This window comes from Diceros bicornis, chromosome 2 (assembly GCF_020826845.1).
Source record: "Diceros bicornis minor isolate mBicDic1 chromosome 2, mDicBic1.mat.cur, whole genome shotgun sequence".
NCBI lineage: Eukaryota > Metazoa > Chordata > Mammalia > Perissodactyla > Rhinocerotidae > Diceros > Diceros bicornis.
In genome coordinates this window covers 51,685,587-51,699,096 of record NC_080741.1, presented here as the reverse complement: position 1 = coordinate 51,699,096, position 13,510 = coordinate 51,685,587, and the positions used below count along the sequence as shown (strand labels likewise).

The window sequence follows — 13,510 nt, the reverse complement described above, 5'->3', positions numbered from 1 at the left end:
ATAAAATGAGCTGCCCCAAAAAGTGGTGAGGGCACCGTCATTAAATGTATTTGAATAAAGGCCAAATGCACATCTGTTTGAGGTATGATATTAAGTCTATAAAGTTCTGCATTTATCATACGCTAATTCTTCCATGAATTTTGGTCCTCACTCATCAATCAGCAAGAGCTTATGAACGAGTTTTGAAGAGAGAGGGAGAAACAGATGGTAGCAGGAGGTTGGGATTTTACTCCATTGTAGATTAGTAGGAAAACAGGAAGCTTCTGAATGACATTTCCCAATATAGTAATTATCTTCACTAGAGTATCCTAATGTGTGATACAGCAAATCAACTGCAAGTACCTGGGCCACAGCTAAAATAATCTGGCAATGTATTTATGAAATTTTTTTAGCTTTCCAGAGCCTTATGTGAAAAAAAACCTTGCTTTTTCATACAAAATCTGTCAAGAGAGGTTACGAAAGTCTTGAGAGCATAATCATAAACAGGTTTGTTCATTACAGTAAAAGCCTAACAGTGGAATTAAAACCCTAATATAGCACATCCAATAATGCTTACACATTGGGACTAATGTCTTATCATCAGGAATAAAGACAAGAATTCACAAAAAGATTCAAATTACAGACTATGAAAAATTAAAATAAGACTAATGTAAAAATATGGTATGAATATAAAGTATTTTCAACCTCAATGACCATTCTTTTGAGACTGTCACGCCTCCCAATGCATCTAAAAATGCTAGATAGAAAATGGTGTCATGTTTACAATTTAGCTTAATGTTTCTAAAGCACATTCTTAGAACACTGTATGATAAAATGAACTGTAACATGTGAATAGGCTATAAAATATTGTTACATATTGACTTTTCTATTCAAAAAGTTGATAATTTCCTATTGATTATTTCCTTTTGCTTTATAGAATGACAGATCAAAACAAAGACCTTTTGAGGAGGCACTCAATAAATGTTTGCTAAATTCAACTTCTTTCCTCCCTACTAACAGTAGCTTAAAAAGAGAGCAATAGTACCCAATACATTCCTCAGGACAGTTTAAAAACCTGCCTTCTGACTTGTCGTGCCCTGAATCTGTATTCATTTTCAATGCAAATCATTACATTCAGAAGCAGAACAACAAATACTATACAATCTTATAAAAATGTTTAATATAGAAATAAAATTGCTTAAATGTAACTATCCAGTTTAAATTGAAAAATCTGTAGTGAATGCCTTATCTTTTGAACCAGAGACATACACTACTGACAAATTTCTTTCAGAGGCAACATGGTGTAACAAAAGCAATTTTGGTTTAGAATCCCCAAGTCCTGGGTTCAAATTTCAACTCAGCACTTCACTGGCTTAAATACCTTAAATCAATCACAACTTCTCTCAGCTAAAGTTTCTTTCTCATCTGTTTAGTTTAAAAAAGAGGAGAGAGAGATATTATGGTGTAAGGCTCAAGCAGAATCATGATGTGGAAGTTCCCTGTAAACACTCATCTCCTGATCATAAAACACTGAGCACATCCTTGCTTTTCAGAACAAAATTAAGTCCTGGGTATATGACATCTTCTCTACCCTAAGTGGATGTCTTTACCTCTCAAAGGTCTGGGGTCCTTGCAGAGGCTTCAAGGCTGGAATTCCCTCATGGAGTAAGTAACTAAACTGCCCATGACCCTCATACTATTTCACTGACTTGTAGCCCATTTACCAACAGACTTAGTGAAATTTTGTGAACACTGGTTCTTTCAGATCTGGTTTCATGGATCTATTCCCTCCCCACCTTCAGATGCCTCTGCACCACAGGATCTTTATAAGTTAAATTTCTTTTTAGGATTCAGAGCTTTTAAAAAAAAAAAAGTGCTTTCTTTTTCCTATCTGGGAAAAAGCAAGAAAAAGGAAATCAGGTAAAAGTAGGGCAAAAAATATGCATTACTTTTTAAATTAGAAAAAAAAAAAAGTAACATTACAAAACTAAAACATAAGGTATTCTGGTTGGTAATGTGGAAAAGGTTTCATGGTCTCCTAAGTGGGGATTAGGAAAAAATAAGCAACAAATGGGCCAAATTATTAAAAAATTTACTTCATGACAGCAAAATAAACAAGATGTCCTTCTGAAGTAGCTTCCACTTCTAAGATGCCAAACTAATGCATACGCACTCAAATCTTTGCTGCTATTCTATTTTAGGAGTTTAATTACAAACATTCATGTCTTATTTGCTGCTGGTATTTGCTGCTGCTGCTGCTGCTGCTGTTAGAAGATGGGAAAAGTATTTTCTTGGTCTTTGGTTTCTATATTTGGCAGTTTGGGTGCAATCAATATGGGAAAAGACAGTATTTCACAAAAAAATGGTTGGATTTTTCTCACCGAATGCACTTTAGAAGAGGAAACTTCTTGGAAAAGTAAAATAAAGAATCTAAGGATGCAGGGCTTTCCAAGCATTCATGGCAACAGAAAGGAAAGCTGCCAGTCTCTAAGAGAGAAGGAGACATAAGGAGTCAGAACATGGTCTAAAGGGTTCAGGAAAGAACACCTCCTTGTACTACCAGAGAAGAACAACACAAGTCAAGTATATCACAAAATACTGCCCATTGCCAAGCAGAAAATTAAGGAGAATATTCAATTGTTGAAGGACGAAAAGGACTAAACACCCTCTGAGATCCAGTTTCTTCATCTGTAATAATGAAGATAACATTAGGACTGCTCTGGGAATCTACATGGTATAACATGAGTGAGAATTCCCAGCACATTGACAGGGCCATCACTGATCCTCAAAAAAAGGTAGTTTCCTCCCCTCCCTCTAAAGTCAATCACAGAATATTACAAAGGAAAGGGAAGCTCAGATATCACCTAGTCCTAAGTAAATAAATCAAATAATTTGAAAATGTTATAACCTATATTATAAAAAATCTAAAAGGCAGTAAGATATTACCACAGGATCTCAAAAACCTTACCAATGTCAAATACAAATGAAGAGCTGCAGTGGAAAAATCTCCTTTGCACTGCTGCAACAGGGGACTCCTTCCCTCACCAACACCCGAGCCATTTCTCCAAATTGGTGGGAAGTAGGTATAAGTTTTCCCTCCTTGCTGTAAGGATTACAGGTTAGGAAGCAGAGATAGAAATCTGTGCTCCAAGTTGGCTGAAACTCAAAACATTTTCTCATACAAATAACGATAATGGTTTCAAGCTAGCAATTAAGCAAATAATGCAGCTAACATACCATTTTTCATTGACTATTTTTCTCATTGCAAGTACAATATTTAAGCTACTTTATAGATTGAACTGAATTTTATGAAAAGTCCTAGGAGACTGGCTTTGCCATGCTTATGAAAAAAAAATGTATCCTGAGTTTTGAACAACTTATACAAGAACTTTCAGACTATAACTGAGGAAGAGACAGTAGAAGAAAGCTGAGAAAAGTAGGAAGAGTTGCCTTGTTTGGCAAAACAGGCATCTAAATTACACTAAATCACAGCTGCTAATGTCTTCAGAATAACTCTCTCTCCCATGTAACAAGCATTTAAGTCCTGCCCTGTGTCCAATGCAGTGCCCCTCCAGAGGAAATAATCTTTCTAAAGCTAAACCCACAGTCCTAGGAATAAAAGAATTTCATTCCATCTTCCTGAGTAAATCACACACCAAATCCCAGTGCTATGAGATTCACATACGCCTATCTTGATTATCTTACATTGCCTCCTCAGAACTAACACACCTGAGGAAATACTTAGTGTTATCATTACTCCAAGTACCACAGAGAAAAGAAAAAATTAACATTTATTAAGCACTTGGTATGCTCTCATTTGATTTTCACAACCCTGTAGGTAAATATTATCCCCAATTTACACATTAAGAAAACGATGTTCAATAACTTGCCCACAACAGCAGTAAAGAGAAGCCAGGACTCAGAACTCTGCTAACTCCACTACTCACGGGTTCCTTCCCAGAAGGAAAGTAATTATTACTTAGGTGCCACCAGACAGTTGACCACTTTCACATCAATTATTTGTTATTCTAGCTAAGCAGTTCTGAGAGCAAGTTATGGGGAAGATAAACCATCGACTTTTCATCACACAAAATCTACTTAGTATTTAGGGAATGCTCTAAGAGAAAGGGTAAAATGTCCCCAGAGGTGAATCCCGGCTCTTTGCATCATTTCCCAATTCCTCCTCAACAGAGACTAGGGGTTCTTTTATCACTTCCATCCTAGCACGTTATCATGCCATTATAGCACAGCTAATTAAAAAGTTCAGAATGTTACCTTTCAAAACAAGATTTTCTAGCAGCATAGAAGATCTCTCTGCAGGTTCCTTATATTTAAAGAAATTCAATCTCACATGATAACTTGCCTGATGGTATTCCTAAACGTTTGTTACTACTGCCAGCTTAAAAAGTTATTTTGCGGTGAATTGTGAACTAAATCTTGATTGAACTGCAGTAAAAAATGGGAAACAAAAATCTGTTTAGACAGATTCCCTATTTACAGTTTTCCATTACAGGCTTAGGGGAAAGAAAAAAACCTGTACACTCAATATTTTAAATCTGTTTCTAACTGAACAAGATGACAGGTGACTTACAATAATGCAATGTGGCTGAACTCTTCTATCACGTAATTGCAACAAAACACTAACATTATAAAAGTAAAGCTAAGGGGAGAGAAGTCAAGACGGCGGCGTAGGCAGACTCTGAACTCACCTCCTCCCACGGACACAGCCAATTTACAACTACACATGGAAAAATTACCCCTGAGAGAGAAATGAAAACTGGATAAGAGGAACTCCTGGAACAAACGACAATCCTAATTGAGATGGAAGAGGCAGAAACTCCTTTCTGCAGAGAAAAAACACCGCCTTCACCAGCCGCAGCGCTTCACGGCCCAAAAGTACACAGCAGTTCCTGGAGGAGCGGGGCCCTGAGCCGGGGAGCGCTCCTGCTGTAGGCATTTTGTGGACCCAACACAGTCGAGACAAGTGGCATAATATCTGACTTTGCCTGCTACTAAAACATTGGAGAGTACCCCCAGAAAAGCTGGTTCACAAAGAAATTAAAACCGGCTCTTAAAGGACCCACATGCAAACTCACCAGTTTCAGAAAGCAACCTAAAACCACCAGAAAGAATGGTGCACAGTGCTTTGGTGAAGAGACTTACCTGATAGGCTCTGAGTGCACTGCAGTGAGAGGTGAGACCTCTCCAGGGACTGGGACATTGGCGGCGGCGGTTGTTGTGGCCTGGTGTGGGCATGCTGACACAGACGCCATTGGAGTTGTCCCTGGGGCCTGCTAGCCCAGGGTCTGCCCCACCCGCTAGAGCACCGATTTAATCCAGCTCAGCCAGGGCAGGCAGCCCACCCTAGAGACTGGCCCCACACAACAACAAGCCCTCAGGCAACTTGTGGGCCTGCATAGATTGGTGACTGGATTCTCTGCAGCCTGGCAACTGAACCCACTTCAGTGCAGCAGGGCATGCACAAGGAGCAGGTGGAGAGTGTGGGGCGGTGGTGGAGTGTGTGGGGCTCCTGTCATGGAGAGACTGGGTCCACTTCAGGAGGTCGGGGAGCGCACATGGGCCAGGACTGTGTGTGTGGACCTGTGGGTGGCAGGACTTGTCAGCTGCAGAAGATTTGTGCTTCTCAAAGACCCACATAGGGGGTGTGCCCCACCTTCCAAAGCCTGAAACAATTGGGTGCTCCCGTGCCTGAGGCTAGCTCCACCCAGCTGCAATCCTCAGAGAGCTGACAAGAGACCTAAAGCCTGGAGGCTTATAGCATTTGTAAGCCCCTGAGCCTAATAACCTGCCACGCTGGGGGCCTACTCACTTAAAAGAAATACTGCAACACAAATGTGGTATTAGAACTTGCAGCCAACTGTGCTGGGGCTCCCCACACCTGATAAAGAGACTGAAGGGCCCACGACAACTACAAGCAGCTGAGCATTACAACAGCTGGCCAGGAGCATAACTCAGCCTCCCTGGGTGCCTACAGAGAGAGCAAACAGGCCACAACAGAAAGACACATGTAGACCACATAGGGGTCACCCCTGGAACATTGAGAACTGAGAGAAGCACACTGCAGGCCTCCTAAGGCATCACTTACATAAGGTGACCTATCCAAGAGCAGGAGACATAGCTGACCTACCTAATACGTACACACAAGCACAGGGAAAGAGGCCAAATGAGGAGGCAAAGGAATACATTCCAAGTTAGGGAACAGGACAAAACCCCAGAAAAGGAGCTAAGTGAAACAGAAATGAGCAACCTACCCAACAGAGAGTTCAAACTAAGAGTGTTAAGGATTCTCACTGATCTGGGGAGAAGAATGGATGAAGTCAGTGAGAATGTCAACAAAGAAATGGAAGATATAAAAAAGAACCAATCAGAAATGAAGAATACAATATTGGAAATGAAAAATTCACTAGAGAGACTCAAAAGCAGAGTAGAAGATACAGAAAAACAGATCCGCGAGCTGGACAAAAGAGAGAAGAAATTATCCAAGCTGAACAGGTAAAAGAGAAAAGAATTAAAAAGAGTGAAGACAATCTAAGGGACCTCTGGGACAACATCAAGCACACTAACATCTGTGATATAGGGGTCCCAGAAGGAGAAGAGCGAGACAAAGGGGCAGAGCATCTATTTCAAGAAATAATACACGAAAACTTCCCTAACCTAAGAAAGGAAACAGACATCCAGGTACAGGAAGCACAGAGAGCCCCAAACAAGATAAACCCAAAGAGGCCCACACCAAGACACATCATAATCAAAATGTCCAGAATTAAAGATGAAGAGAGAATCCTAAAAGCCACAAGAGAAAAGTAAGTTACATACAAAGGAAACCCCATAAGGCTATCAGCTGACTTCTCAGCAGAAACCTTACAGGCTAGAAGAGAGTGGCACGATATATTTAAAGTGCTAAAAGGAAACAACTTCCAGCCAAGAATACTCTACCCAGCAAGGTTATTATTCAAAATGGAAAGAGATCAAAAGTTTCCCAGACAAGTAAAAATTAAAGGAGTTTGTCCCCAAGAACCCAGTGCTACAAGAAATGTTAAAGGGACCGATTTAAGGGGAAAAAAGAAGACCACAAATAGAAAAAAATCATCTATTTCCATGATAAGAGGGTAATGGATACAAATGCACAAAAAAGAGGTTAGACATGATATCAAAAACATAAAATGAGGGAGGAAGGGAGTTAAAGAGTAGAGCTTTCAGACAGAGGTCAAACTAAAGAGACCATCAATTCTGTATAGAAGGAGAAAGGAACATAGAAGGACTACTGAAACACTGAGGGAAAAAAAAGTTAAAAAATGGCACTAAGTACATATCAATAACTACTTTAAACGTCAATGGACTAAATGCTCCAATTAAAAGGCAGAGGGTGGCTGATTGGGTAAAACAACAAGACCCATATATATGCTGCATACAAGAGACACATTTCAGACCTAAAGACACTCACAAACTGAAAGTGAAGGGATGGAAAAAGATACTCCACACAAATGGCAATGAAAAGAAAGCTAGGGTAGCAATACTCATATCACACAAAACAGACTTTAAAACAAAAACTGTAAAAAGAGACAAAGAAGGGCATTACATAACGATCAAGGGAACAATCCAACAAGAGGATATAACACTTGTAAATATCTACGCACCCAATGTAGGAGTACCTAAATATATAAAGCAATTATTAACAGACATAAAAAGAGAAATAGACAGTAACAGAATAAGAGCAGGGGACTTGAACACTCCACTTACACCAACGGATAGATCATCCAAACAGAAGATCAATAAGGAAACATTGGCCTGAAATGACACACTAGAACAGATGGAGCTAGCAGATATATACAGAGCATTCCATCCAAAAACCAAAGAATATACGTTCTTTTCAAATGCACGTGGAACATTCTCCAGGATTGATCACATATTAGGCCACAAAACAAGTCTCCATAAATTTAAGACTGAAATAACACCAAGCATCTTTTCTGACCATAACAGTATGAAACTAGAAATCAACTATAGGAAGAAAATCAGAAAAACCACAAATACGTGGAGATTAAACAAGATGCTACTGAACAATGACTGGGTCAACGAAGAAATCAAAGAAGAAATCAAAAAATACCTGGAGACAAATGAAAATGAAAATACGACATGCTAGAATTTATGGGATACAGCAAAAGCGGTTCTAAGAGGGAAGTTTATAGCGATACAGGCCTATCTCAACAAACAAGAAAAATCTCAAATAAACAATCTAACAATGCACCTAAAGGAACTGGAAAAAGAAGAACAAACAAAGCCCAAAATCAGTAGAAGAAGGGAAACAATAAAAATCAGAGCAGAAATAAATGAAATAGAGACTAAAAAAACAATAGAAAAAATTAATAAAACCAAGAGCTGGTTCTCTGAAAAGATAAACAAAATGGACAAACCTTTAGCTAGACTCACCAAGAAAAAAAGAGAGAAAGCTCAAATAAGTAAAATCAGAAATGAAAAAGGAGAAATTACAACAGACACCTCAGAAATAGAAAAGATTATAAGAGAATACTATGAAAAGCTATATGCCACCAAATTGGACAATCTGGAAGAAATGGATAAATTCTTAGAATCATACAACCTCCCAAAACTGGATGAATAAGAATTAGAGAATTTGAATAGACCAATCACCAGTAAGGAGATCAAAACAGTAATCAAAAACCTCCCCAAAAATAAAAGTCCAGGAGCAGACAAGCGGCTTCCCTGGTGAATTCTACCAAACATTCAAAGAAGACTTAATACCTATCCTTCTCAAACTCTTCCAAAAAATTGAGGAGGGGAGGAAGCTCCCTAACTCATTCTACAAAGCCGACATTACCCTGATACCAAAACCAGACAAGGACAACACAAAAAAAAGAAAATTACAGGCCAATATCACTGATGAACATCGATGCAAAAATCTTCAACAAAATACTACCAAATCACATACAACAATACATTAAAAAGATTATACACCATGATCAGGTGGGATTTATTCCAGGGATGCAGGGATGGTTTAACATTCGCAAATCAATCAACGTAATACACCACATTAATAAAATGAAGAATAAAAATCTCATGATCATCTCAATAGACGCAGAGAAAGCATTTGACAAGATACAGCATCCATTTATGACAAAAACTCTGAATAAAATGGGTATAGAAGGAAAGTACCTCAACATAATAAATGCCATATATGACAAACCCACAGTTAACATCATCCTCAATAGTGAAAAACTGGAAGCTATCCCTCTAAGAACAGGAACCAGACAAGGATGCCCACTGTCACCACTCCTATTTAACATAGTACTGGAAGTCCTAGCCAGAGCCATCAGGCAAGAAAAAGAAATAAAAGGGATCCAAATTGGAAAGGAAGAAGTGAAACTCTCACTATTTGCAGATGACATGATTTTATATATAGAAAACCCTAAAGAATCCACCAAAAAACTTTTAGAAGTAATAAATGAATATGGTAAAGTTGCAGGATACAAAATCAACATACAAAAATCAGTTGCATTTCTATACACTAACAACGAAGTAGCAGAAAGAGAAATTAAGAATACAATCCCATTTATAATTGCAACAAAAAGAATAAAATACCTAGGAATAAACTTAACCAAAGAGGTGAAAGATCTGTACACCGAAAACTATAAAACATTGCTGAAAGAAATTGAAGATGACACAAAGAAATGGAAAGATGTTCCGTGCTCCTGGCTTGGAAGAATTAACATAGTTAAGATGTCCATACTTCCTAAAGCAATCTATAGATTCAATGCAATCCCTATCAAAGTTACAACAACACTTTTCACAGAAATAGAACAAAGAATCCTAAAATTTATATGGAACAAAAGACCCCAAATAGCTAAAAGAATCCTGAGAAAAAAGAAAAAAACTGGAGGTATCACACTCCCTGATGTCAAAACATACTACTAAGCTATAGTAACCAAAACAGCATGGTACTGGCAGAAAAAACAGACACACACATCAAGGGAACACAATCGAAAGCCCAGAAATAAACCCACACATCTATGGACAGCTAATCTTCAACAAAGGAGCCAAGAACATACAATGGAGAAAAGAAAGTCTCTTTAACGAATGGTGCTGGGAAAACTGGATAGCCACATGCAAAAAAATGAAAGTAGACCCTTACCTTACACCATACACAAAAATTAACTCAAAATGGATTAAAGACTTGAATGTAAGACCTGAAACTATGAAACTTCTAGAAGAAAACATAGGCAGTATGCTCTTCGACATCAGTCTTAGCAACATATTTTCAAGCACCATGTCTGACTGGGCAAGGGAAACAACAGAAAAAATAAACAAATGGGACTACATCAAACTAAAAAGCTGCTGCACAGCAAAGGAAACCGTCAACAAAACGAAAAAACAACCTAACAACTGGGAGAAGATATTTGCAAACCATACATCTGATAAGGGCTTAATCTCCAAAACATATAAAGAACTCATGCATCTCAACAACAAAAAAACTAACAATCCAATTATAAAATGGGCAAACCTGAACAGACATTTCTCCAAAGAAGATATACAGATGGCCAAGAGGCACATGAAAAGATGTTCAACATTATTAACTATCAGGGAAATGTAAATCAAAACTACAATGAGATATCACCTCACACCCGTCAGATGGCTATAATTAACAAGATAGGAAACAACATGTGTTGGAGAGGATGTGGAGAGAAGGGAACTCGCATACACTGCTGGTGGGAGTACAAACTGGTGGAGCCACTATGGAAAACTGTATGGAGATTCCTCAAAAAATTAAGGATAGAACTACCATAGGATCCAGCTATTCCACTGCTGGGTATTTAACCAGAGAATTTGAAGACACCAATGCGTAAAGATACATGCACCTCCGTGTTCAGTGCAGCGTTATTCACAATAGCCAAGACTTGGAAGCAACCTAAGAGTCCATCAAGGGACGAATGGATAAAGAAGATGTGGTATATATACACAATGTAATACTACTCAGCCATTAGAAACGATGAAATCCAGCCATTTGTGACACCATGGATGGACACTGAGGGTATTATGCAAAGTGAAATAAGTCAGAGGGAGATGGTCAAATACCTTATGATCTCCCTCATTAAGTAGTAGATAATAACAACAACAAACAAACACATAGAGACAGAGACTGGATTGGTGGTTACCAGAGGGGATGAGGGGAGGGAGGAGGGCGAAAGGGATAACTCGGCATGTGTGTGTGGTGATGGGCTGTAATTAGTATTTGGGTGGTGAACAAGATGTAATCTAGGCAGAAATAGAAGTATAATGATGTACACCTGAAATTTATACAATGTTATAAACCAATGTTACTGCAATAAACAAAAAATTTTAAAAAACAAAAAATTTTTAAAAAAAGTAAAGCTAATATTCAATCCCTTAAATTATTCAATATTCTTTTTAAAGAAGTTGAACGTTATAAGGATTATTTAGCTTCTAGAGTTGTACACTTTTAACAGAAGATTCTAAAAGGAATAACGGTCTCATCTAAAAACCGGGTTTTTTTTAAACTAAACTGTGACTATAATACACACTAAACTTAACATTGAGACATGTCCAAAAACACCTCCCACTGTAAGGTAATTATTTTTAATACTGAAGGCAAAACAAATCAAAACGGATCAAACATTTTTAGTCAAATGTCTGCAATATTTTGAACTGGGAAAAGGATGTCAATGTTTTTTATCGTTTTATTTTTAAGGTTCCTGCCCCAAAATAAATAGTCATCGGGCTCGTCAACTCAGCTGCAGAAACATTAAAATTGAGACTTGGGAGTGGAGAAAACAGACTCCCAGAATTTGGCTTCTTGAGTAAAACTGCCCCGCGCCCCACACTAGAAACCTCGGGCAGCCGCTGGGGCCTGGCCCGCCCCCCCCGCCGGCCGCACCTGCCGAGGCCGCGCCGCCAGCGCCCCCTGCCGCCCTCCCCGCGCCGGGAGACCCGCTCTCACCCCCGCGCCGGCGCCCGCGCCGCCCCCGCCCCGCGCTTGCCTCGCGCCCACCCCGAGCCTTGGCCGCGCAACCTGCGGGCAGGGGCGGTGGCGCGGGAGCGCGAATCGAGGCGGGGCCGACACGGGGTCGAGAGCCGCGGCGCGTCCCCAGAACCCCGCCGCAGCCAGGGCGGGGCCTCACCTACCTACGCCGTATTTCTCTTCCTCCGTGGGGGTCCACATGGCCGGGCCGGGGGGCGGCCTCGCGGGCGCGGCGGCCAAGCGACAGCGCGGCGGGGACGACCGCGGGCCCGGCTGTGACGCACCGCGAGCCGAGGCGGGGGCGGTCAGGCGGCGCGGGGCAGTGGGCGGCGCATCCCTCACAGGCCGTCCGGGATGCCGCCGCCACGTCCGGACCGCGAGGCTCCGCAGGCAGCCCAGCAGTCCCGGGCAGTGTGGGTGAGGGCTCGCCACCTGTCCGTCGCCACCGCTCCCGCGCCGCCACTCGGCTCCTCACAGCTCCGCTGCTTGGCTCCCGGTGTCGGCGCGGCTCGGCTCTGCTCAGCCGGCTTGCGGAACGCCCGCGCATGCGCCACTCCTCAGCGCGCGGCGGCTCGCGCTGCCCCGGCTCGCGCCGCCCGAGCCCGCGCGCGAACCCACGCGCCGCCGCCGCGCGCCAGGGGAGGGAAATCTGCGAGAGGCGATTGGACGGCCCCTCGGGGGTCAGGACTGGGTTCCTTGGCGCACCCGGGGCCCTCGGTGACGGCAAGCTATGGAGTAGACAGGGCTGGACTGGTGGGAGGCCCTCGGCCCCCACGGGCTTCCGCGTCCAGTGACTTCTACCAGGCACTCCGAGATCGTCGCGGCCCCCCTAGTCGGAGAGGGAAGAGCTGGGAAGGGAGAGAATGATATCGTTTTCAGACCCATCCTAGTGTCACCCACAGCGCTGTCACGGCCTCATCACCGGAAAGGTCCCGCGAGCCACCCTGCACATCTCCGGGGCCCGCAAGGTGGGGTCGCTGCGGGAGAATCAGGTGAGCCATATTCGTGCCCCTCGCTCTTGGGTCTCTGGGATGCCTTCTAGGCGAAACAACTGACACCTCCTTGGTTCTTGTTTCGCTGAGTTGGGCTGCGCGGTAAATGTTTGGGCCTGAACAATCACAGCAGCCTTCCTAGTGGGAAGCAGTTCCTCGTTGGGATCCGGGGTTCCTGCTCTGGGCACCGCTTCTACTGTTCCTAAGTCTCTGCTTTCCAAGTCATTCTGAATTTCTGGCTAGGTCCTGAAACTTTACTCCTTTCTCTCCTCCCTAAGAATCCGTTCACTCTTATGCCTACAAATATCATCTTGTGACCCTAGGTCAGCCACTCATCAAAGACTAGGATAGTCCTGGCAGCTGCAGGACTTCTCCTTTCCACTTACATCTGGACCACATGGTGTTCCCAGCCCTCATCCCAGCAGATCCAGCCATCTCTGTCACCAGCACTATCAAATCAAAACCCTAGTGTCATCGCTCACTATCATTCTTGGACACCCCTACTCTTTAAAGCCCAGCTCAGCACCTCACT

At 41.9% G+C, this 13,510-nt stretch overlaps 1 protein-coding gene across 1 annotated transcript in view; it reads right to left on the bottom strand.

Moving 5' to 3' along the window:
• Nucleotides 1–12,470, bottom strand: part of DOCK3 (dedicator of cytokinesis 3) — a 460,033-nt gene extending 447,563 nt beyond the window's left edge. The window contains exon 1 of the mRNA XM_058559633.1: nt 12,151–12,470. Coding sequence (XP_058415616.1) covers nt 12,151–12,187 — 37 coding nt within the window. The 5' untranslated portion in view covers nt 12,188–12,470. The remainder of the gene's footprint in view (nt 1–12,150) is intronic.
• Between the last annotated feature and the right edge of the window lie 1,040 nt (nt 12,471–13,510).